Source organism: Frieseomelitta varia, unplaced genomic scaffold (genome assembly GCF_011392965.1).
Source record: "Frieseomelitta varia isolate USP_RPSP 00005682 unplaced genomic scaffold, Fvar_1.2 scaffold_470, whole genome shotgun sequence".
Taxonomy (NCBI): domain Eukaryota; kingdom Metazoa; phylum Arthropoda; class Insecta; order Hymenoptera; family Apidae; genus Frieseomelitta; species Frieseomelitta varia.
Genome location: NW_025110224.1, coordinates 125,062 through 152,104, shown reverse-complemented (window position 1 = coordinate 152,104; position 27,043 = coordinate 125,062). Strand labels below are relative to the sequence as shown.

The 27,043-nt window shown below is 31.1% G+C and overlaps 2 protein-coding genes and 1 pseudogene across 4 annotated transcripts; 2 read left to right on the top strand and 1 right to left on the bottom strand.

Annotated features, from left to right (window-relative positions):
* Positions 1-181: 181 nt before the first annotated feature.
* LOC122532759 lies at positions 182-1,907 on the top strand (annotated as a pseudogene).
* A 9,334-nt stretch (positions 1,908-11,241) lies between these two features.
* LOC122532760 (caveolin-3-like) lies at positions 11,242-17,802 on the bottom strand. 3 transcript variants are annotated; one of them, XM_043661808.1, is made up of 4 exons: positions 17,396-17,802; positions 14,706-14,794; positions 12,395-12,574; positions 11,242-11,695 (listed from the first exon to the last, which is right to left on the bottom strand). In XM_043661808.1, the coding sequence occupies exons 2-4, from the start codon at positions 14,790-14,792 to the stop codon at positions 11,498-11,500; spliced, it is 465 nt and encodes a 154-aa protein (XP_043517743.1). In that variant the 5' UTR covers positions 14,793-14,794; positions 17,396-17,802; the 3' UTR covers positions 11,242-11,497. The 3 variants fall into 3 exon arrangements, with proteins under 3 accessions (XP_043517743.1, XP_043517744.1, XP_043517742.1); XM_043661809.1 differs by lacking the exon at positions 17,396-17,802 and adding an exon at positions 14,915-15,098; XM_043661807.1 differs by lacking the exon at positions 17,396-17,802 and having other exon boundaries at positions 14,706-14,908.
* Positions 17,803-19,085: 1,283 nt separating this feature from the next.
* LOC122532753 (glutaryl-CoA dehydrogenase, mitochondrial) lies at positions 19,086-24,992 on the top strand. The gene is made up of 8 exons (XM_043661801.1): positions 19,086-19,233; positions 19,386-19,418; positions 20,419-20,787; positions 21,695-21,824; positions 22,262-22,484; positions 23,459-23,688; positions 24,662-24,822; positions 24,916-24,992. Exons 1-8 carry the CDS (start codon positions 19,167-19,169, stop codon positions 24,981-24,983), a joined length of 1,281 nt encoding a protein of 426 aa, XP_043517736.1. The 5' UTR covers positions 19,086-19,166; the 3' UTR covers positions 24,984-24,992.
* Positions 24,993-27,043: the final 2,051 nt, after the last annotated feature.

The following is a 27,043-nucleotide window of genomic DNA, read 5'->3' as shown; positions in this document are numbered from 1 at the left end:
ACAAAAAAAGGTATTTTAGGGAATTGAATATTAAACTTTTATAATTGGATCTTCATAATTAAATCGTCATTTTTCTTCTCATACCACATTTGAACCGTAAAATGCAGAAATAAATATTTTTAAAATTAATTAGTACCACTAACCTACTAACAGATGGCGCAACTATGTCAAAACCAAAAAAATCAATTGATTACGTTTGTGAAAAATAGTAGTTACTTTGTGCTATCTTGTTGATAGTTTGTAATTTGTCTAATATTATATGTATAGTATAAGGAAATTGTTCATATTTTAAGACAAATGTAGCAATATTAAATTATAAAAATTTGTTTTATAAAATAGCTATGTTTGAACTATTACGAGAAGAATACAACGTAAGTAATTAATTTTGAGATTATGTAGAGTATTTTAATTTGCCAGTTTTACTGATATTTCAATTTCCTTTTCTAGGATTATTTGCAACAGTGTTTCATAATGTCAGATGTCAAAACATTTCAAAAGAAATGTGCTGAACGATGTAAAAGTGATAATGATAGGAAAGCTACAATTGATCATGCACTGAGAGATACTCTTCTTGTAATTTTATTTAAAAATGCATCGAGTAATGTGCATCTACTTGAAATTTACATTGCATTTGCATTTTGCATTGAATTATTCAGAAAAGATTTAGCAACTGCAAGTATGCCTGTGATGTTACTTGCTGATATATTTGATTCTATGACAGTTGATACAAGTAAACAATTGTTTGTCTTCGTTGAGAACAATGTGGTGGTGTGGAAAGAAGATTTATTCTTTAGAGCTTGTAAGAACAATTTATTAAGGATGTGCAATGATTTACTTAGAAGATTATCTAGATCGCAACAAACTATGTTTTCTGAAAGAATTCTATTATTTTTGGCCAAATTTTTTCCTTTCTCTGAGAGGTCTGGTCTTAATATTGTTAGTGAATTCAATGAAAAATCATACAGAATTTGGCTGTGAAAAATCAGAAGGAGATGATTTGGAGCAAATAACTAAGGATGATGATAAATTATAAGCTAAAGTGCCAATTGATTATAATTTGTACAGAAAATTTTGGGCACTTCAAGATTTCGTTAGAATTCGCAATCATATATACCTGAAAGTGCACTGGAAGGTATTTTTTTCAACAATATAAGTATAAATAATTGTAAAGTTAAAGTATAAGTATAAGTAATTGTTAAAGTATAAATTATTGTATTCTTTTATTATTGTATACTTGCATTTATATATTTTTTTTATCATAAATTAATTTCATATTTTTTTGTTTAGCATGCTTCAAGTGTGTTGTCAGCATTTTCATCTTTTAAATTGGAAGAACAACGTAATTATCCTTCAACGTGTGTTAAAGCAGACACAATCGGTTATAAATTATTATAAAATTAAAAACCGAAGAGATTTCGTCACCAGAAGTGAACAAATTTAATGAAGATGTTCTGAAACAAGAAAGTGAATAAACTGAAGTCGAAAATACGGATACGAAAAGACGAAAATGAAAGAAAGTGATACCTGAAATGGTGGTGAAATTATTAGAAATTCTGCAAATGATTGGAAGAAATTAACAACCAAGTTTGGTTACACGAGTGAGGAGGTAAAGATTAATTTTATAATACGTAAATCTAACCTAATGAAAAAAAAGGAAAGGTTACTAACTATAATCTTTACATTTGTTAGATTACGTTTTTCCAAGGGAAATCAACACTGTACGAACAATGTAAAAATATGCTAGAAGTTTGGGCGGAAGAAGATATAGGCGCATGCATGGAGAATTTAGTATATATCCTAGGTTTAAAATTCACGGAAGCGTTAGCTATTTTAAAATCTTAATTATTTCGTAAAAGAAATATAAAATATGAAAGAAATATGAATGTACTTTTTATTTCAGTAATCTATGTTAAATCTTAACTGTATATTGTATAGTATATGTTGTATATATGAAATAAAATTTATAATTTTTTTAATAATCTTTTTCTATGAATCTCAATCTTAACTTCCATAGTAAATTATCTTCAATAGTACCTTATGTTTCAACAATAATAGTTGCTATTAAACAAAAATAACTAAAATATTAATTAAAAAATATATAAATATTGCTCTTACTTTTATGATAATATTTCAGCAGCTATGTAGAGTAGCAGAAGTAGAATAATTATAAATATTGTTAACATTTAGACTAGCTTAAAATAGGAAGCCTCCAAAGCTTTGTATGGTGAAAATCGGTATGTTCCTACTTATATAAGTATTTTATACATTTTTTTTTTTAAATAAGAAATGATTTTGTTAGTTTAGAATGGCAATACATCCTATGATACTCGAATAATCGATATTTCTCACGATCGATTTTTAAACGGGAAGAATGGCGGAAGGAAACACATCTCGTCTGTAATAAAGAAAGTATTATCCAAAAAAATCATTCAGAAGAGTATCATTCAGAAGTTCTGAGATAAAAATTTAAATATCTGTTAGATTTGTGTTTGTGTTTTGTATTTTTAAAATAAAATGTGCATTTTTGGCTTTAAGTCAAGGTAAAATTTAACCAAATACTTATCACATATAATTTTCAACAATTAAAGAAATAATAGCATATAAAGATTGAAATAGAACATACAATGTTATTTAAAAGTTATTTATAATTCTATACATAAATGTAATTTCAATTAAATAATTCTACAAACATCAATTCTACAAATATTGTGATCTTGTAATATAACTATATATACACATATATGCATTTACTTCTATTATAACATTTTCTACTTATTTGTTGATTCTTTAATTTCGTAATTCTTAACAATTCTAATGCTAAATTCAAATAATTTATTAAAAATGTATGTATTTAATGGTTAAAATATACATAATATAATAAAATTTCTGATGTCGTAATTTAAAGTATTGACAATTTTTTATCAAGTTTGATTATTTTCATTCCTTTTTAAGGACTTCTCATGAATTTTGTGTATTAGATCAGAATTTTTTATTTTTTATTTTTTATTCTAGGTTATCATTTCGTGCGAAACGCGCAATTGCAGCGCCCCAACGGTGAAATATGGAATATACTTCCTACGATTATCGAAATAATCGATATATCTCACGATCGATTTTTAAGTGGCAAACATTGCACGCCTCATCTGTAAAGAAGAAAACGTTATCCAGAAAAAACATCTCAGAAAGTATCTTCCAGCAGTTCTCAGGTAAAAATATAAATCAATAACTACTAGATTTGTGTTTGTGTTGTGAATTTTTGAATTAAAACGTACATTTTCAATTCAAACTGAAATTGAATCTTTTGGCTTCAATTCATCGAGATTTGGCCGATTACCGATAAAGTGTATAATTTTTATTCCCTTAGAGTAAAGGATTAAAGTACCCAAATGATTATTACATATGATTTTCAACATTAAAGAAATAATAGCATATGAGCATTTAAATAGAAGACATTATGCTTAAAGATATTCATAATTTTATCCCAAAATTTAATTTCAGTTCTACCCAGTACAAATATTGTAACCTTGTAATTGACTAACTGCTATATATATGTATATATTATATGCTTTTATACATACACTTCTATTATAATATTTTCTACTTATTTGTTGACTTTTCAATCTCGTACTGCGTAATTCTTGACAATTCTGATAAAATACTAAATTCAATAATAATTTGTTAAGAATGTACGTGTTTAATGGTTAAAATAATAATTTTACTGCGTAATATAATAAAATTTTTCATTTTTCAAATAAAGTAAGGCGTATAAAGGAAGGCCTTGAAGCTTGAAATTCAAAACAACACAATTATTGTGCCTGTCGGACAGGTTCACTCCATCCCCTACCATTTTCTCAATTGTGTGACGAGACGTGTCGCGGAGAGCCATTCGGTTGTCGAATTTCGCAACAGCAACACGTATTACGTCGTATTAGGTTCGTAACTTTTTCTAATCTATCGGTGGCGTCCCTTCGATGGCGTCGCTTGTTCGACACTACTTTACTTCCATTTATACCTCAATGATAGTATCATTTAATTAATACGTGTGTGTTTGATGATTCATTGAGCATTGAACGAAAGAAATCAAGTAAGATTTCGAATCTTTTTATGCTGATTTTTCTTCGATCATCGATTTCACTCTTACAATTACCGATATCTTGACTCGTACACTTTTTTGATAGAATTTGAAGTTGATTATCGTTTTCCCTTTACAAATTTGTTATCATTTGACATATTTGTTCTAACTTTTGGTTTCTTTTTGTACAGATTATTCCTTGGTTGCAAAGATAGCATAGAATGTATAGACGCCACGATCATTAATGAACAATCTGATGAATTTTCATGGAAAGTTGGTAACATTTTATTCATCCTAAATTACATTTGCTATATAATTTATATGTATTTGAAATACAATTCACAATACGTAATTTCGTAATTATATGGGATAGAAGAATGAAAATGGAAAAGATTAAATCAATTGATATTTTATTTCTAATATGGAGATTGTAATAACTCAATGGTATATACATTCAAATGGATTCTTATATTAGATTATTAAATTAAAAATTTACGTACTTTACTGTACTATATTTTGCTACAATATATTTTTTCCAAATGCTGATGGCCAATTAAACGGTTCAGAACAAGATTTAACACGTGTATGATTTTCTAAATATGTTTAGCCGTGAAATTTTGATTTGTGCAAACATTTCTGAATATTTATAATACACATGATATATTACTAATATGCATACTTCACTTTAATAACGAACATTCAGAACACAATTTCTACAAATATTGAGAAGTACTTTATAATTTCCAACTAATATCTTTAATACATACTCAAGTTTATAATCATTTTCTAGAAAAATAGCAGTATTTTCTAAATGAACGTACTCTTTGCCCTCCTTGGATTAATCAGCTTTATTTTCAGATAATTTTTGTGACCGCGCGCAATGCGGTCAGTAGAGTCAGTATTTGTAATATAAATATTTTTATATCTTTCTGAGCAATATGACTCTCATTAAATTCGTTTAAATTATAATTCGCGAAGTTAATCTGCCGATTGTTGAGCGCGTTGATAGTCTTTTATTTTTCTTTTTTTATATTTTTTTTTTTGTTCAATATTCGTTTTCGGTATTAAAGTCAGTGCTCAAGAGAATGAGGCCTCTTCAGAGGATCAAGATCGTAAGTAGTTTTACATGTTATACCTTAATTTACTCAATTTTTCAAATTTAACAACAAAGTGTAATTTTTCATGTTTTGTTACAGATGCTTCACATTTTTTGTATTTCTTGGGGAAAATCCAACGTTGGCTCTAAAGTCAAGAATGTAAGAATCTTTCATTATCTCCAATCTAAAATTTTGCTTTCATATACAAATTCTAATGTTTTGTTACAGATTTTCTACAGTCTCCACTTCCCCTAATCCTCCAAGAATCGTATCATTCTTCAAAAGTTAAAAATGTAAGTACTTTATCACGTTGTATTTAAATTTTATTCTCTACAGTTTTCTTTCTACTGAAATTGAATGTAAAATTATAATTATAAAATAGAAGCACTTAAAATTATTAGTCCCAATTTTTATCATTATTAAAATTTAAATTTTCACAAACAACATTATATTTTTAAAAACAAAATATTTTATGTTTTTTAAGAAATTTTTCACGACGTTGACCATGGAATTCTCAGTGATATCTACTTGATGAAAGTCTTCACGATAACTGTCCCTGCTCCAGTGCAGCATCGATGACAACGTTCTTCGCATCTATCGCGTGAGTCGCATGCATTTATGTTCCTCCGGTCACTCAATCATGTCGTAGGACGAAAGGTCCGAATCGGCACGGGTGAAACGGTTGTATACGTAGAATTTTTGATGAGCATAGTGACCATGGATATTTTTTATATCTGTGAGTAGTAACATCTTTTTCAGGTTTTTTATGTATTAGATCAGGATAGGGCTTCTTGCACATCGCGATTTTAACAATTAGTTTGGATATATACAGTTATAGTATTTATCAAAATATATTCAATATAAATGTTTGCAAAAGCAAAATATTCATATGAATATCCATATAAATAGATAAATTATAAATAATAATTATTAAAATGATTTCGTTTGAGCATTTTGTAGTAGAGAAGGCGGATACTCTCTGACTTCATTGCTATGAAAGATGCCATGAAAGTTATTATTGATACTGGTGATAGTTTTGTTATAATAATTAATAATTTCCAACTTCAGCTTCCTTCTTATAGCAGTATTAAATGATTTAATTAACTAAATTTTATAATTTTCAATACAATACAATTGAAATACATAATAGATATAATAAATATATATAATATATCTAATAAAAAATATACATAATATACAATGTATTCAAAACAATTTGAAATATATAATAGATTGAAATTCATTCCGTAGAAAAATATATGAAATTTTATGTGCAAGAAGATACTTCGCGACAGGCAGATTTTTGAATCAAGGCAACAAATTTGAACACTGCTTTCGCATTTTCGAGAATGTGCATTGATAAAGAAATCGCCTAAAATTGTTTTTATTAGTATTTAATTTAGAGTTAATTGTTTAATTTTGGTTGTTTTAGTCAATTGTTAGATTTCATATCTTTTTTAATAAATTCAATTCTTTGTCTTTATTCTCTTGCAATTGCAACAATTTCTGAAAGAGTAGTGTCATTACAATTTGATATAAAATAATGCAATAGTCCGTTAGATACAAATTACATAAATTAATCATTCTTTTAGTTCAGGATTTTCAGGTTTAACCCCTTCCGTGTTCATTGTCAGGATCTCACTCACGTGTTCAGGTGCTACTTGAGTGAGTGAAAGACATTGGGCACGATGACCATAGTTTGTATAATTTTATAAAAAATTTCTCAGCGACTGACAGTGTGTTAGCGTATCGTGCACGACGTACTTTTCGCATGTGTGTGTGTGGTTAGGATGTGGAATTGCGTCGTTTCTATTGTTGCATTCATTATAAGTTGAAATATCTAAAATATTTATGCACTAATTTAAAGAATTATGAATTTATTATCATAATATCATATTACATTATTATTATTATAACTATACTATACTATAATTACATTATTATTATTATAACTATACTATCAATTATAATAATGATTTCAATGAAGTCAACTTGCACGTGTAATTTCTATAGAAATTATAAGTATTTTTTCTCGGTTATTAATATTAGCTGTAAATATAAACGTATTTTAATCACGTTTTACGCAATGGTCGCTAGCTATTGTCAGTCGATTTCAGGAAAATGGTACGTAAATTAGAGTGTGAAAGTTGTGTGTTAAACTCGGATGTCGGAGGCGTCCCGGGACGTTCTCTCTAGTTTAGGTTTGCGCCCGAGTGGTATGTGTGAGAACCGTGGAGTGAATGTGTTGGTGTGCCTGTTTTGCCATTTTTTAAATATAGGGCGACTGTTAGGATAGGTAGCATACTTTCTGGTGTGAATGTATTTAATTATAAGTAGGTAGGGCCGGGCAGGTTGGCACAGTCTCTGGTCGCGTGTCCCCCTTTCGCGTGTCCAACCTGTTTCAGGTAATTTAATTTGAAAAATCGACAGTGAAATTGGTGCAAATGGAACATGCCACTTGTTTCTGGTTTTACTCTTCGATTTTTCGAATTTAGTATCGCGGTCGTGGTCGCGNGATAGGTCGCGAGTAGGTCCCGAAACGAACGTTTATGTAGGTATTGCTCGAGCACGCACGTGCGAACGGACAACGATCACTGTGATCGATGGTCGTCCATGTGTATTGGGGTCAGCTTTCGCGGTTTATCTTTTCATTTCACCTTTGTAAGTTATTTTTTGGTTTGCGATTAGAAAGACTCGAGCTAGACGTAAGTTTCAGCGGGCATTGCGCTCGAAGAAAGAAGAGGCTGAAAGCCGAAGAGGCCCGGCAAACTGCCATGAAGAGGGTCACAACAAATGGCTTCTCATCCTCTGGATCATTTAAATGATTCCAGAGCATGGGAAGTCATTCTCGTTACTACTTTGTCACTATGCTCGTTTAGTACTTGTAGTTGTATTTTTTTTTCCTTTTTTCATCGCCGTTCATCGACGTTTTGGGCAAATCGCGGTTTTTCTTTGTAGTGTTGCGAGAGATTGATTACGGTTTAAATTAGAGCTGCGAAGAAATGATAATCGTGTTTGCTTTAGAATTGCGAATTATGATATCGCGATTGTTTTTTGCAATTTTTATCATTAATTTTCACAGTTATCTTAGTATTATGTAAATTTGTTTTGCTTTCTCTTGTTTTAAATTATATTATAGAATCATTGCTTTGTTAGATTATTCATTATTATTTTTTCTTCGTACAGTAGTTTTTATATTGTTATTCAATTTTCATTGAATTTGGTTTTAGTGTTAGTGTTGCGATATTATTTCATCGCGATTTTCAATTACTTTTATTCTTAGTGTCGCGATTTCCAATTAGTTTTCCTCTAATTGTTAGTGTTGCGATAACGAATGATCGCGTTTTTTGATGTAGCGTTGCGTTTACGAAATGCCCAAATTCTTCCACTGGATTCGTGGAAGGCTGTTTCTGTTCCTGGTTCACCTAATGCAGCTACAAGAGCTGTATAGACGTGGTCATTCATCAGCAACTTCTAGCATGGTTGCATTGGACGTATCATAATTAGTATTGCTTATTTCTACAGATGAGTGCATAAATTAATAGCGTTGCGCATTTATTTTCGGGAGTTTTAAATATGACGAAGCACTCTTCGCGTTTGATTTTAAAAATTTCTTGTTTCACAATTAATGCTAGAGAATTAGTGTTGCGAAACAAGATATAGTTTGTTGCTCGGATTCATGTCAAATATAGATTTGACCAAAGCCTTGCTGATTATCAATTTTAGAAAATATTTTTTTAGTAGCATTTCTGGCTATTGTATCGCGATTTCTTTTTCAGTGGCTCTTCTAGGTATTATTTTAGATTTTCTTATTATTGAAAGTACTGCTAAAAAATATATATTTTTTTATTAGCTATAACTTTGCTAAATTTTATTATAAATTTAATGTATTTACATGTATGAAAATGTAACAGATTTCATGTGTCATATGTATATATAAAATAAAGTGAGGCAAGTATTGCAACAGTGTATTTAAATATCACAATGAAAATTGGTACAAAGTCTTTTTAGAAAGTAATTAAATCAATATTTTGTAAAATATTAGCTTTTGAACTATTATTTAATTAGTATCCAATTTATTGTTATTAAAGTCAAGAATAATGATCGTTCGTTATCAGAGTTATTTTGTTACTATTTTCTTTTATTTTCTCTATTCTAAATGTTTCAACAATAAAGTGTTTTATAAACATTCGAATTTCATATGCATAAATGAAAGTTTATTCGCAGTTCTTTCTATTCTTCGTGCTACATTACGAGTAAATGAAAGTTGAGAAATAAATCAAAGTGTGATTTTAATTGAACCTTCTTTCATCTTTATATCAAAGATAAATTTTGACTTATTTAGTCTAATTTAAATTCAATCACTAGAGTTTCTTGCTTTTAATTATAATTTAAGTTCAGTTAATAAAATGTAATTATGAAATAATATCTTAACAGCAACCCGATTTTTTGTAATACGTCTTCATTGATCTTTTTATTTAAATTACAATACTAATCCATATAAGCTTGTTTCAGATTTATTAATTTGTAGAGAGTGTTAGTTACAGAAAATGTACAAAGATATGTACACTGAAAGTTTAAAAAATGGAATATATATTAAATGAAGTGACTAAGAGGAAAAAATTATTATAACAAAATATTGTAACAAAATAAGTAATGGTTATATTTTACTAATATTTTTCAGGTTTTTAGATTTGTTTTAGGAATCCACAGATTGTGGAATCAACAGAAGAAGATTTCATATAAAAGAACAAATTAAAAACTCATTGGAAGAAAATTTCATATAACATTCACTTTATTTCTTTTTAATTATATTTATGTATTTATATGAATAGTATGAATGAAAATCGCTAAATATTTTGTAGGTATGCTAAGTTAGGCTAAGTTAGACTTAATTAGGTAGTTTTAAATTGGGTATTGTGTTGATGTGTTGTGTTGTGCTGTGTTAGTTTTAAATTGATTATTAGATTTAAGGGTAAGCATGATAATTCTAAATATGTAAGATGCGTTACTATCTAAGTGCATTTTTAACTATTGTTATATATAGTTGAAGCTGTGTCTCATATAGAGTTATGTAGTTAGTTTAAACTTTAATATAATTCCTATTTTCATAAAAATTTAATTTTCCGCGTCGGTTTTCTTTCTTTCTTTATTGTCTGGCTTGCACAATGATTGAGATTTTTTCAAAAATCATGTTGTGCAAGCGTACAGAGGAAGAACTATTTATTCATAAATTCATGTTTTAAATTAGAAAATTTTTGTTCACAAAAGGAGGGTGGATGACTTACGTGGTGAGACATGGGCTATCGGTATTATTTGACATATAATTACTAATTGCATTATTGTATAGCTAAACAATTAATTATATAACTAACATAATTATTAATTATATGGCAAGTAATACGAGTTAATCGGCTGCGATCTTGGTTTGTGTAGATATCTATTAAGCATATCCATTAAATTAATGAAAGGTAAACATTATGTAGTTTTGACGTGATCATGAATGATGAATATGTGTCACGTGAATATGAATAATGATCATATTTGTAGATAAGAGTTGTTCTTTCTTCTTCTTTTTAATCATATTATATCAAACTTCTGATAAAATTTATTTGATCTGATAGGTTCTATTCTTTAATAATTTTAGAACATTTATTTACGTGAAACCATTGTAATATCGTAAAACATGGAGCTCTTCTTGATATATAGTAAAATGATTTCGATTAGTTACTTTACATTTCTGTATTGAGAATTTGACACTGTAATGAATTTCAAAAATTATGTTTCTGGCACATTCACTACTTGAAGTTCGATCATTTTACTTGATTCCCTAATTTATCATTGTTTAAGCGTACAGTGCGCTAAAAAGAAACCACTGAGTTTTTTCATGCCAGAGCACGGAACACGAAATTCTGAATTCTAAATTTCAATGCATTATGCTTGTTTTAAAAAATTATCCGAAACAATGTCTTCATTATTTGTCATTGTAACAGTTTTTCTCACAGATGAGAAAGAAATTCAGATTCGAAAGGATTAAATAATCGATCGGTATTCTCTATAGGATGTATTTTATTTACAAAACTTTATAACAACGATATAATTAAAAATTAACGAGAATCTTCCATTATTGATGAATTTACACTGTAAACGATTAAAATTGCAATCACAAAGTGGAAATGTGAGACACGGTTGTAGATTGGAAAACGAAGAAGAGGCAGGCGAGAAGAAGGTAAGAGTAAAATGTGGAATTCGTGGAATGTTTCATGCTGATCGTTGCTCGATCCAAAAGGCACTTCGATGTTTTTGCGAATGAACAATTTCATTCATTTTATACCACGAGAATGTCATCCTTTTGTGCTGGACCATCCGGTAATCTTTGATTGTATATCCGAATATTGTGAAACAGATAGCCAAGTGAATCCATTACTGGTCTCACGATGGCCTGTGTGGCAGAAGCGAGGAAATTTCTTGTCGCTGCGCAGGTGATCTTCCAAACGCGGAGACATGGCGCCATACACCATATATGCTAGAAGTTTTCGTTTGTTAATCATTTTCCTTTCAATTCGATGATCAAGATCAGTAACAAGTTAGTCATAACACAAATATTCTGAATGTACATTCTCATTCACGTTTACAGCGGAACTACGATAGAAGCTAAGATCTCTTGAAATTTTGTCGTTTAACTCTGATATTTGAAATTTAATAAAATGACGAACAAAAATCGCACGGCAAGTTTCAATGAGTTGATATAAAGAGAGGACTTTAATCTTCAAGATTCTGTGGAGATAATCTTCAAGAAAAAACCAGAGAGATTTTTCACTTTACTTTTCTTTATTAATTATTTCCTTCCACTTTCCATGTTTTTACATCTAATATTAATTTAAATTCTTTTAAGTACAATCCTTGGAACACAAAATGGAAAAATCTATCTAACCGAACACTGTACGTCATTAAACTATGAAACATTAAGAAAATTAGTATACTATGCCACGATTGGAGTATGTTTGAAAAAAAAAAAAAAGAAAAAACGAAATTTTCGAGACGTCTTCACGCAGAAATAATATAAACCAAAGAAATTCCTTCATCGGAGGTAGATGGTGAAAGCAATCTACATACATTTTCAACAAACTGAGAAACTATTGCGATAATGTTCGCACAATGGTCGTGTGGAGGTGGTGAGTAGCACCGATCGATTAGGAAATGAAGAAAAAGGTCGACGACTTACCTGAAACGCGAGGCAGGCAAAGGTGAAACCGAAACAAAGAGCTAGTAGCGGTGCTATAAGGACGGAGAGAAACACGTAACAACAACTTCTGGATAACCGGAAGCAGTGGCCACTTAGTCGCCACGCGCACTCTGGACTGCGTATTCCTTCCGGTTCCCCAATCACGTCATCCCACATCACCTGTACGTACATTGTAATATTTCAATATTTTCTTAATAACATTGTAATAATAATACTTTATTATATTTCAATATTTTCATGTATGTACATTGTAGTAATAATACTTTATAATATTTCAATATTTCCTTAATAACATACTTTTCAATATAATTTATATACTGAGCAAAATATATTGAAACAGTATATATTAAACATATATTAAAACATATACAGACAGCATATGTTTTAATATAATTCAACATCTCAATATTTTTTCGGTATGTTTATGCATTTCAATACAATTTCACATTTTAATATTAGATTCAATGTTTCTTACGCGTGTTTCAATGTTTTTTAAAGTTCAGTTTAATTTTCTATGTCTACTTTCTTTTATACGACATATCTATGGGGAGGTACTCTAGAGTAAGTCGGGACGTTCTACGATCTACGGCAAGAAGCTTTTTTTAAATGCCAAGGTTACTCTACACTACAGTCCTACACTCCTACATTTAATGGTCAAGTTCGCGTGTTTGATTCGCGATCACGACGCTAATCTCGATATTTTGAAGCCCCTTCAGTTTCGGGTTCAATAAAAAAATTGAACAAAACTACCAAGATACACCAGCTTCTAAAATCCTTCAAGCACATATACATATTTTTACTGAATATTAATACATATTTTTTCTGAAGTCTTTTTTCATAATAATACATAATACATATTTCTTCTTAGATACCGAGTTTTGTCCTTATCTTATGAAACCTCCGATTCAACATGGTACTCACAAATAAATTTTCAATCTATCCCTTTCAATTCTAAAATATTAATTACAGCAGGACTTCATTTAATTGAACTTGTTCGAAGATAAATAGTCCATGTAGATAATTGAAATCCAATTTTCCTTACGTATTTACATAATTCCGGGCAGTAGCAGATCTAATTCTTGTGAAGCTAACAGTCATTTAATTTTGAGATTCATGAGATAAAGCAAATAGCAATTAATTTTACAACATCCTTGTTGCAAAAATTAACATACTAATAAATAGATAATAATAAAAGAATATAATAGGAAAGTATGTAGTCAGTAATTGTAAGAATGTCACTCTCGTATAGACAAATTGTTTTATAGTTATCATACGACAACGATTTAATTACATCATTTTCAATTGAGAGAATCATTAAAAAATTCAATCGTTTCTCGAATACTTCTACAAGTTCTATTATATTTATTGTTTGTTATTGACACTTTGGAGAAAGTTTCCTTTGTTTTGCAAGTAGTAGTAAATATTGCTAAAAATATATCGATTCGGACATGGAGCTAGGTTAAAATTTTTATTCCGATCTTTGAGTGCTAACAAGTGTATCATGTGCAATTCTTGTTTTCAAACAAGTACTTTTGTACAATAATTCGAAGCTTGACGCTTATAGCGTCATTAGCGTCAAAGTAAATCCGTCTTTACTTTCTGATATATACTCCCTATTCGCATTCAAACAAGTGGATTGAATCGATAGGACTTTGTTAGATCTAAACTGCCGACTCCTGTATTTATAGTAAATTCAAAAGTACAAAAGCGAACATGTAAAAAAATACAAAATATGTGAATATTTCTCTGGTGGACGAGCAAAGGAGCATGCGTCATAATTATTAGTTTTATAAAAAAAATATTTCTATTACAAAATGATACTTTTAGTTTTATAAATATAATATTTAATGTATAATTTAGATTTAAATTTAATTTCAATGATGGTATATGTCGTATAACTATTACTATACTTGATTACTTCTTTTTTTTTTTAAATGATGACTTATCTCAGTTTGACCATAAGTTGATTACTATATCAAAGACTGAAGTTTTAAAACAAACAAGTTCAGTTTTTTTATTAAAAATAAAATGAATTTTCTTTACGAAATAAATAGCTGCATTTTATTTAACGCATCACCACTAAATCACTAAATAAAAATATAACCACCTCAGTTTCTTATTTCTCAATCTTCTTTACAAAAAATTACATTCAAGTTCTTACTCATATTCATATTCTTTTAATTGATATCCTAGAGATCTTAGTACTAAAGTACTAAGTCTTAGTAATAAAAATCTTATCGTACCAAGAGAATGGAATAATATTATAAATTTTATTGTAACGATAACGTACCTGAAGATGCTTGTTCAAGCTGTTGGGATCCCGATCCTCAAGCTCCACGTTGCTCTCATCCCCGTTGGAGGACTCGGGCTTCTCCATCGCTGGAAAGCGAAAACTATGACACTTTGGCAGGGAACACTTAAACATACGCCTAAAACGCGACATTCTGTCTTCCTATTCCCTATTTATCTTATAATCCGTGTAATCAGAGGCGACTTTACGTGCCTATTGCGTCGAGTAGCCACAGTCAAGTGCGTCGCCATCGCGGAAATACGACGGGCTACCGCGGGAAACCACCGGGCGATCTATAAGACGCCATTGATTTTCCTCGTGTTAAATAATTCACGGTGCATCCAGCGATGGTGTGTCAATGCCAGGATCGCTGGCCTCGGGCATAATCGAGGGACTTGTTGCCATCTTGACGCGATTTCTCCAGAAACGTGCAGGTTTAAGGGTGGACGTTATGGGTCGCCGCGGGTTACGCGACATCGTAATCATAAGTATCGATTCTGTTGCGACTCGAGTTTCTTAGAATAAAAGCACAGCGAGCATATTTACGTAGAGGTGTAATTAATTATTCAGACTGGGGAAACAAAGTACAGTAAAAATTCGTTTATACATACTGGACGTATCATTGTCAGATATATGAACTTGTTGACTTGATTAACTTCCGTTCTTCTTGTCTAATATACCTGTTTTTCAACAAGTGACAAGGAAAATGACACGAATGCAATAGTAACGATTTCACAGGCTGTTGTTAAGGAAACGATATTTTTCGTAGACATATATTATAGTACAAATTTTTGTACGAATCGAATTATTGATTTCGAGATATTCCGTCGTGACATCTTATCAGGATTCTTTATTGTGGTGAATGATAGTGCATGATTAATGAAAATGCGGTGTATCTTAGAAAGAAAGACCATTGTGTGAAAGATAAAAAATAGACTTTTTGGTAAAAGGATATTTTTTTAAGGAGATTTGGAAGAACAGTTCTGCACAGATCTGCGAGTAAGGAAAAAACGCCGCATGTGATAACTTTATTAATTAAATTGTACAGGATTTATTGTATTTACGGCGAAAAAATGCATGAAAATAAATACTCAGAAGCAAAGTAAACAAGGAGATATTGTTAATAAAAAGAACTAGCGTTGTTTAAATGATAATATCTCAAAAATTAAACACGAGACGTTTTTCCATACAATCATAGGAATAAAATTTGAAGGGAATTCTATTATCCGAACTCTTTCAACATTGTTTGAACGAGGTTTTATTGTAATTAAAACAAATTCGATACTGTTCAGCTAGCCATGAACACTCTAAATATTTCTTTCTAAGAATAGGAATTTTATCCTAAGGATAAGATCCTAGTGAATAGGTTTAGCTTGGCTCGACTGTCCAATTACACAGCGAGGAAGTTGACCGATCAACTCGCTTATCAATAGAAATGAATAATTAACTGAATAGTCAATTACTATGTCGCGATTTAAAGTTGCTCATTATTTTCACCCTTAGATGCGAATGTTGGCCGAATGACTTAAAAAAATTAGCTTCCAAGTCTTCATGTTTACAATTGTATGATTCTTATTTTTTATGATTGTTTTTTTTTTTTATTTCAAGCTGATTTTCAGGGCTGTTTTAACTCCTTGGTTCGTAATATCAAGTCACAACAGTGATACGAACGTCAATTTGAAAGAAAAACAAATTACGCTTCTGTGAGACATAAATTCGGAAACCAGGAAAATTGCAAATTATATAAATAATAAATAATAAATAATACATATAAACAAACACATTTAAATATAAATCATATAAAATCATGTTTCAATATTTTACATCTGACATGATATAACACATTGTAGTAAGAAGATTGGAAAGACAATCGTGAGGATATATATTAAGTACAATAATTTTTTTGTACTCTTTACGTAAAACTACATATAAATAATATTCATAATATAGCATTTAATAGTACTTGTAGTTTGTATTTTAATAAAACTGGTATTTTAAAGCACCTTCAGAAGCATAAATAATTTCAACTTTTGTATGCTACGTAAATAATCTGAATAATCTTTATTAGATAAATACTCTCAACGTTTGTATACTATGAATTGGAAACCAATGTGGAGTAAGATGAATTTTTAATGATACATAGGAGTAACAGAAAGTCATTCGTAACTATCGATCAGTAATTTCAGATTCTCATGAAGATCGACATTGACTATTAATTATGCAGTGCTTTTCCGATCCCGTGTATTGAATACCTGTTCGCTCATTTTGTTTCGTTTAATCTGTATTACGATTTGCAATTTTCATTCCTATTCTGAACAATGTATAATCGATTAAGGACTAAACAATAATTTATCATACTTCCATACAAATGCTTTCTTGAAATTTTGTAAAATTATAAAAACCAATTGCAAGTGTCAATCATAATGAAAAAATATTAAATAAATTCGCGGAATTTCCTTTTATACACCATATTTAGGAGTGATATTAAGAAATATAATTTAACAATGTTACTCGATTAAAAAAAAAAAAAAAAGAATTGTAAATGAAATGTTGCGTCAACGCGACGTTATTCCTTAATAATATTCATCGTAACGAAATTTTATAACGAAACAAAATAACTTCCTTTTCACATGGGAATTCGTTAGTTTAATGCCCGTATGGTCACAAAAGTAAATAAAAGTATTACTCACCGGACTCCCCGTTTGCAACTCGTGATCCTCTTATTTTGATTGATTGTGTTTTCCACTGGGTTCACCAAATAGTATACCTCTTTGCGGTTCACGCCGTTGATTTCGTCCCCTCGATCGTGAAAGTGTGAGAAGAAACCGCGACAAGCGGTTTAGCGGCCGGACAATGGTCAGCGCGGCTGCGCGTTCCGCTTCAACCCTCTTCGCGTCTTGCGACGCATCGTACGACTACCCCGACGAAACGAAAGTGAATGGCCCGTCGCCTAGAGCGTGTATGTATGTACGTTCAAAACGCGACACTGCGTTCGATAAAAGCGACTATTGGGGAGGAAATGTTCAGTAACCCGTGTGTGTTGTTATCGAAGGCAGATTATTCGGTTCCTCGGTTGAGTGTTGAAGCTCAGATAGCTTGAAGAAACGAAAAAATCGTGGTCGAAGCATTCTCCATTGAATCGCGTAATTAAATACACGAAAACCATCTAATTTAAAACTTTGTCAGACTTTTTATTAGCATGAAGAAGTTACTCCAGAACATTATGATTGAGGCTAACGGTTCACCCACTTTTTCATGTCGATAAAAAGTTCTAACGGCCATGCTCGATCATTGTTAATATTTTTGCTGTCATTCCCGGTCGACGGGTCTGTTTTGTTTAGAGTTTCATAACATAATTTTCGAATTAACGCTACCTAGATCCGAGCAATCGAACGGCCCATGCTTCAAATTGATTGGTGGCAATTCGCCAGCCAAAGTCTATAAAACACTCCCGTGTCAGATATAGTCGTGAGATAATCATCAGAGCACATAGATAGTAAAAATTCGCGAAATACAGATCTATTTTTAATTTAAAATCGATCATTAACTATGGGGGAACATCCCATTTAACGTATCTGCACAAAATTAAGTTTGAGTGTAGACAGCTCGTTCGAGTCAGTCCCAAGCTTATGAGAATATATAATTTGATGACATAATTTGGGGAATTTTTATAATTATTTGTTTTTTTCTTTACGACAATGAGAGCATTGAGAATTTAAGAATCGACTTTATTCTTTTCTTTCTTTCTTTTTTTTTTGCGACGACGATTGAAATGATTTTTAAAATTTTTGCTCTGTTTCATCTTGAAACTTTGTCCATTTTTTTCACATTATGTAGATTTTCTTGAAAATTTTCCTGCATGTTATTTCAACTTTCTTGCTTTATTTTTACACGTAATATTATTTTTAAGTATTTCTTTCAGAGAGTATAGGCCTTGATATGTCTTAGGGGTTTCTTTTCAATATTCTGTTTATATTAAAATTCCAGCTGATAAGATAAAAAAAGATTTCTTTTATTACTGTATCTGAGACATGAGACTAACGGGTTTTCGAACGAGAAATATATACTCTTCATAAGTACAATGAATTCACAATACAAGGATAAAATAGTATCTATCTTTCATTACTTTAGATAAGAATATTCTAAATATTCGGAAACATATTTTTATATGATGAAAGAAAAAAGAAATTTTTTCGAGGTATTTTATAGCGTATCAAGAAAGTTTAAATACAAGTTTTTTTGAATCATCATAGTAGAGTGCGCTGAAAAACCAATGATGATTTTCCCGATCGGTATTTCAGACTCTGAAACACGAAATCTCATTTTATGTCAGGTCTATCTTACTCTTAATCAATGGTACGACGTTCGTGTCTATTTTGCATTTAGTCAATGATAAAATTATTCTCTCTGTTAGAGATAACACGCTGAGATCACCACTTCAGTTCTCTATCAACTAGGAAAATGGCAACTTTCACGTGGAGATTTTTATTGAAATGCAGTCGATTTTCTTGTGAAACTTCATTGAGACGTATCCTTTTTTTATTTCGTGTAAATGCAATTACACTACTAAATTATTGTCTGCAAATTATTTTCTAAAATATTGTCTACAAGTTCTGACTCTTTTTTTAAGTTATATTTACTGTTATTATTCTTAATGAACTGTTTAATTAAAATTATCAGAGGTCTCAAAGACGGCTGGAATCAGAAGAAAATGTGAGCCTTCTTTTTTTTTTTTATTTAATGATTTTTGTTTTATTTTTCACTTAGGTTACTTCTATCGTCTGGAAATTTTCCAATTGATCACCAGGCGGCAGCACGTGCCGGAGATTGAGATATGCATTATGTAACGCGGAGGAACAGTAAATTCGCATTAGTATTTGGACATCATGGATCTTATTGTTATAGATGTTTGTTTGTAATTCAATTAACTAAGTATTTGATTTTGTTAATATTACAACAAATATTATAATTGAGAGAAACATGTATCTTATACACTTTTATGTAACAAAAATATTCTAAAAGTTTAATGCGAGTCGCTGTAAAGATATTGATGTAGTTATTAGTTTAATCTTTCAGTTAAAAAAAAAAATGAAACACTATAAAACACAAATTAGCACTTTTATACTCTTATAAGTTTTAATTTAATTTATAAGTCATAGATAAAACGCAGAGTAGTATTATTAAAATACTTTAATATCTGTATAAATGGCTATAATTTTAAGAAAAAGGACAGTTTATTATTAAAAAAATACTAATTTTAAATATTTTTAAAAAATCAATTAATCGAGTTATTAAAAAAGCTCCATTTGCAAAATATTGTTCAAAATTTCAAGATACTCGGATACATAACTTTAGAGAATCCGTTATATAAACTCGTCTGGAAATATAATTTCGAGGAAATATAAAAGTTTAACATTTTTCTTACTGAAATTCGTGAATACATATATTTTTATATTTTACTATATTATAACTTAAATTATTGTAACTTTGCCAGGAGTTTAAGTTTTGTTAAACTACTTTGACACAATATTCTGTATATCTATAACTTTAAGCAAATTAACAAGTGAAAGTTTAATTTTTTAAATTGCGAAGGGAAGATGTCCTTAAAATATTACTTAACTTTTATTTTGCAAATAAGGAATGCTCTGAATTTTTATACGCCAATTTAAAAATAAATAATTTCAACGATCATCTCTTCCATGAAACGAGACAGCTACGTTCAGTTGGGAAGATCCATTCCATCTTGAGTCTCAGCTCACGCAGGATGAGATCCTGGTCAGGGATCAGTTTCGATCTTACTGTCGCGAGAAACTCTTGCCTCGTGTACTCGAGGCAAATCGTAAAGAAATCTTCCACAAAGAGATTATGAGGGAAATGGGTCAATTGGGCGTTCTGGGCTGTACTATGAAGGGTTATGGCGCAGCTGGTGTTTCCTCTGTAGCCTATGGACTCTTAGCGAAAGAAATCGAGGCCGTGGATAGCGGATACAGATCTGCTTTATCGGTACAATCTTCTTTGGTTGCTGGCGCCATTTATACTCACGGAGATGAGACACAAAAGCAACGATTCTTGCCGAAATTGGGTAATTAAGTATTTATGTTTGAGAATGAAAAAAAGTAATACGACCTATGAATGACTGAGAACAGGGAGGGATGATGTAAAATAAGAATGAGGAGGGATTAGGGTTTATGAATGATTGGTAGATGTGGATTTTTATGCATCTGTAGGAAATTTTAAACTATAAAATTACACAGAATGTAAAAAAATATATAAAATATCCAAATTGTAGTGCTTTTTATAATGTTTAATGCGCAAAATAATTTTCTGCTGGCGTTCTATCTTTTCTAGTTATATTTTCAAAAATGCGAATTTGCATAAAAATCCAGACTCTAATGATTGGATATGAAAAATTTCGCAAGTTTTATAGAATAACGTAAAGTTTAGAATGATCGACATAGAAAATGATTATTCTTTATCATTAAAATTTCATTTATTTTCTGTTGTAGAAATATAGAAAGTGTTTTTAACTTTTTCTAATATATATATTGATACTGAATTACGTATGATGATATTTAAAATATGAAATTTATGATATTAAAATATACTTAATGATTTGTCGTCTTGTAAAAAGATTAAGATTAAGATTAACTCTTCATTACCTAGAGATTCATTACCTAAGATTTCATAATGAAATTAATAATTATTGAACTTGAATTATTTATTGAATTATACAATGTATATATAACGTATATACAATGCAATTATTTTTGTGCATTAATGATAAAAGATCCTAAGCATAATTTAACAATAATTAATATATCAGAAAACATAGAATAAAAATATAAAATAATACAGAAAGTGAAATAGGGATAAACGAAAATTAGAAGCAGTCTTATAGATTATATTATAGTGAATGATTGTATGGAGTTTGTTGTTATGAAGTTTATTATTATCAAAGTATTTTCTCTAAATTTTCTCATTATTTCCAGTGTCTGGTGAATTAATCGGTTGTTTCGGTTTAACTGAGCCTAACTATGGAAGTGATCCAGGTTCCATGGTGACCAAGGCAACTTATGATTCTGACAGGAAGGTTTATAAACTTAACGGAAGTAAAACATGGTAAGCTTTTCACAGAATAGAACTCAACTATTTCATACGTATTTTTCTAAAATCAAAATTAAAAAATTTCATTCCATAAAAAATTTTCCTGCGTGTATACTTTGTTGCAATATTATCTGTTGTAATAATACAAAACCATGGTGTTATTTATAATCATTGCAAATAAAATAATTGTTTATTTTTAGAATAAAAAACATGTATTATGATAAAATTTCATTTCTGATAGCATAAATATGATTTCCTTTACTGATTAAACTGTTTAAAAATTTAATATTGGAAATGAATTTTTCAATAATAAAATTTTTATAGTATGATTGTACAAATTATCTGTGTATTATTCAATTATATTATTGGTGTTATTTTAGAAAATTAAGTTTTAAATTTCTATGGATAATTCCGTTTTTTTTTTTTTTCTTTGATAATTTCATATAATTTAGGATCACAAATTCACCGATCGCCGATATACTAATCATTTGGGCCAAATGCGAAGATGGTGTCATTCGAGGATTCATCGTTGAGAGAAAGGGCAACGAGAATCGTCTATCTACTCCAAAAATCGAAGGTAAATTTTCATTAAGAGCCTCTGTCACTGGCATGATCCTGATGGACAACGTGGAGGTACCTTCGGAGAATCTACTATTAAACGCTCAAGGTCTCAAAGTAAGTTTAATATCGATTTGTGGATATTTTAAACCATGGATATTTTAAATTACTTTTTTGTATTATTAACTATATATACAGGGTGTTTCGTAACTTGTGGGACCCACTTCGGGAGCTGATTGTACGCCTAAAAATAATGAAAAGAAGTCATATAAATATATGTCCTATCTGTCTTCGTTTATGAGATATAATGAATTTTCTGTTTTAATTACTTTTACAAAAGATGCTCGGAATGACCACCTTGCATTTAAAGACAAGCCTGCACGCGTCTTGTCATTGATCTGCTTACTCTCTCTATCATTCCTGGTATTTCTCGAATTTGTCGGAAGCCTTGCTCTATTCTAATTCGTAGTATTTTAGCATTTTCAATCGATGTTGCGTACACAATAGATTTTAAATGTCCCCACAAATAAAAATCTAATGGATTCAAACCCGGAGAACGAGCAGGCAATAGGACCTCCACGACCAATCCATTTATTTGCAAAGTGTTGATTTAAAAATTGCCTAGCCACTCGGCCAAAAGGCGGCGGAGCTTCATCACGCGTGCTCAAAAAATTAACGTACTTTGTGCCTGTTAGTTTCCCATGAAGAAAAAAAGGTCCAATTAAAAATTTATCAATTATTCCTGCCCATACGTTTAAACTAAACTGGTGTTGATGTCTTGAATGCACAATAACATGTGGGTTTTCTTCATCCCAATTATGATTATTATGAAAATTGAATATACCATCCCTAGTAAAACTAGCTTCATCACTATTGCTGTCTATGAAAAGAGAGGCCGGACAGAGAGTTTGCTCTGTTTATAAAATTTATTATCTCTCATATAAGACTTTTTTTCATTATTTTTAAGCGTACAATCAACTCTCGAAGTGGGTTCCACAAGTTACGAAACACCCTGTATAAACAACTCTTGAAATATTGCAAAGATAGAGAAAAAGGAATTAAATTTTATTCTCAAAGAAATATTTACACAGGGACCATTCACTTGTTTGAATAATGCTCGATATGGAATCGCATGGGGAGCCTTGGGTGCTGCTGAAACTTGTTTAAATATCGCCAGATCGTATACTCTGGAAAGGAAGCAATTTAATAGGCCACTGGCGGCTAATCAATTAGTGCAGAAAAAGCTGTCCGACATGATGTGCGACATTGCATTTGGTCTTCAGGCTTGTCTGAGGGTAGGCAGGTTGAAGGACGAGGGCAAGTAAGCGTCTTTTGATTATTTCCCATCAAATAGAGCGCAAGTTTTAGATCTCAATTGATAGAGTTCTTTGAACCAAATTTCAGTTAGTAGTCCATTAATCTTTCTGTTACTAACGGTGATTATAATCTTGCGTAATTTTTAACATATCAACTAACAATAAGCCGTCGATCAGTTGTCGATCACTTCGAGATACCAAAATCCGAGCTCGACGAAAAAATATTGTGGCTTCTTACAATCAGTAACTTTTGACAGAATATTACTTCTTGTTAGCACCAAGGATTCGAGTTTATGGTAGGGATACGATTTAGAAGGCACGAATCTTTGCATTTTTATATTTTCATATCTTTTTGTAATTCTTAAAATTTGTCGCGTGAAAAATGAAAAACAGTGCAAATTTCAAGTGGTAATTCAGTAGCCAAAAATTGAAAAGAGTAAAAATAAAAAAAGGTAAAAAAATAAAATTGATTTGATTTGTATTATATCAGTTTGAGGATTTTCTTTCAAAAACCTCGCATGGGAATTGATATTTTGTGCTTATCTTTATCGTTAGAATTAATGTGATTATATTAATTAAATACAGTCTGTTTTTGATAATTACTAACATAATTTGTTTCTATCGATTGGGAGTTTTATTTCTATCGATATTCTGTGAATAGATATCCTTAGAGATAACATCTTCATTAATACGTTGACTGTCACAGTGACCATCGGCTGAAATATCTATTATTGACAAAAAAAATTTTAAATAACTGGATAATACCAAAAAATCAAAAATGCATTCTCGTTGTACTTTTACTGTAACATAATATTTTATAAAAATTAAATGTTCTGTACCATAGGTAAAATATATAAGTTTGATAGTCAACGTGTTAAAAATAAGATATTCAATGTCATTTTCGTCGATTGTCACCCTTGATTAATTAATTAATGCCAGATTACTTTGTACCTCTCTTAATAAAATTATGTATGTTAGAGCCTCACCTGAAATGATTTCCATGATAAAGAAGAATTCAGCTATGAAGGCTCTGGAAATCGCGAGACTTGCCAGAGACTTATTAGGTGGCAATGGAATATCAGATGAGTATCATGTCATTAGACACGTAATGAATCTGGAAAGCGTTGTTACCTATGAAGGTATGCAAAGGAATGTTCGACCGTTAATTGTCTATGTAATATTAACTCTTTAGAAATGGATTAAAAACTATTATTTAATGTTATTTGTTGCAGGTACGGGCGATATCCATAGTTTGATACTCGGTAGAGCTATTACTGGTATACAAGCATTTTCTGCGTAAATCAGAATAGTGATTCAAAATAATTATTCATTATATAATTATGTACATATATATCTATTTTTGTACGAATTACATATTTGCAAAAAAAAAAAAAAAAAAATTTAGCCAAAAAAAGAAGAAAAAGAAAGGATCGTAAAATAAAAACAAAAAATGAAATGAAAGAAAGGACGTTGTTTGACTGAGTAAGAAAGAAACGAAAAGATCGAAGATGATTCGAATAGTTTTAGTGAAGTTTGGTTTCAGGTTTCTCTTAATTTTTATTTCGACACTGTCGAATTGCACATTGTTCATCATCCTCCTCGTTCTTTTGTTCGATAGTCGAAAGGGAGCGTAAAACAACACACGAGCTTCACCTAAAGATCAATTGTTCAACAAGGGCGTGCCACAACACAAGCGACTCCGATTAATCATAAATAAATTAAGTTTAATTGCTAAGTAATAAAACGTTAATTACATATGTCAATGATAATTAATTTAAGTACAACACACGTCTCGTGCAAAAGTGTAAAGAAGTTTCTTTTTCGTGCTACACTCAATTACCATTTTTTTTTATATTTTTTTTTTTGTGTTTTTTATCTTTATCTTGTTTGTTTTGGTTTATTTGGTTTGGTTTGGTTTGGTTTGCCTCTCTCACCTCGACATAGGTTCTTCATTTACCTTTTCCCATCCTTTCTATCTGTCTGTGTATGCGTGTATTTCATGTCTCTGTGTCGCTGTGTGTACGGTATTTTTTTCTCTTTTTCTCTTTAAATGGTTCTCGACTACAATAAGCTCTTGGTAAAACGTAGTAACATCGTAGTTTACAATAGTTTACAATCGCCCTCCGCGCTACCTCGCGTGTCTCTATTACATAGTTACACGTTTCCTCATGCTGTAATCGAATTTCCCGCTCGATCGTTCGGTCCTCGATTGTCCTCTGTCATGTTCACGTTGTTTCTTATTTCTTTCGTCTATTTTCTTCTTTCTCTATTTTATATTGAATCAATAGCAAAGAAAAACAGGTCGAATTTCTCGTAAGTACTTTTGTTTAACAATCACGATACCATCGATTTCATCGGATTCTCGATCTCTGATCGGTCGATCGACGAGCGGACGCTAACAAACTGGTCACTTACAAGAAAAAACTAGCCTCTCGTCGATCTCCCCGACGGATCGATCCACTCGATCCTGCGAGAAACTTCGATTCCATCATTTACAAATTATCTGTTTCTCTGTCCCTCCCTCTCTGTCTCCTCCTCGTTTCACACATACACACACGCTCGCACATTCGTCCTCTCTATTCCGAAAATTTCGCTCGCAAAATCAACGACACGCCGCTATTCTTCTCGGATCAGGTTGGCGAATAGAGCCCTACGCTCTGCGTTATGTCTCATTCTCCCATTCACTCCCGCCCATTCGTCTTGTATTCGTGTATTCGTGTGTACGTGTGTCTGTGTGTCATTCACTAATGAATACGTAAGTGTAAACAATAAATAATGTATTTTTTTTTTTCATCTTTACTCGCGTAAAATCTACGATCCTTTGGTATGTCCACGCGGCGATCGTAATCGATCCGCGGTCATCGATCCAGCCGGTCGTCCTTTCGTCAGCGAGAAGAAAGGAAACGACGCCGCCAAAGCGAGGGACCGAGATCGATAACCCCTCCCCGATCCCCTCGTTTCAGCCACTTTCCACGCACTCTCGTACTCTTCCGTATTTTCCTTTTACTTCCTCAACTTCTTCCTCCCCCACCCACCCCCATTTTTCCAAATCGATCGTCTTTCTCAATCGCGCAGCTCCGCTCGTTTTCCGCTTCAAAAAAAAAAACAAAAAAAAAAAACCGTTTCGCGATCGTACGTAGCTGTACGTTGTCCCTCACAGTGCAGCGCATTTTCGCGTTTAAAAACTCTAAAAAGGAGCCTCGTCCCGTGAAAATTTCCCGTCCTTCGTTTCTTCTTCCTTAAACCCTTCCTTTCTCTCTTTCTCGCCTGCTCTCGTTCGATCTTTCATCCCCCTTTTTCACTTTCTACTGAAAGAGAGAATACGTTCGTTCTGTGATCTCGAAGATATTCCCTGCTTCG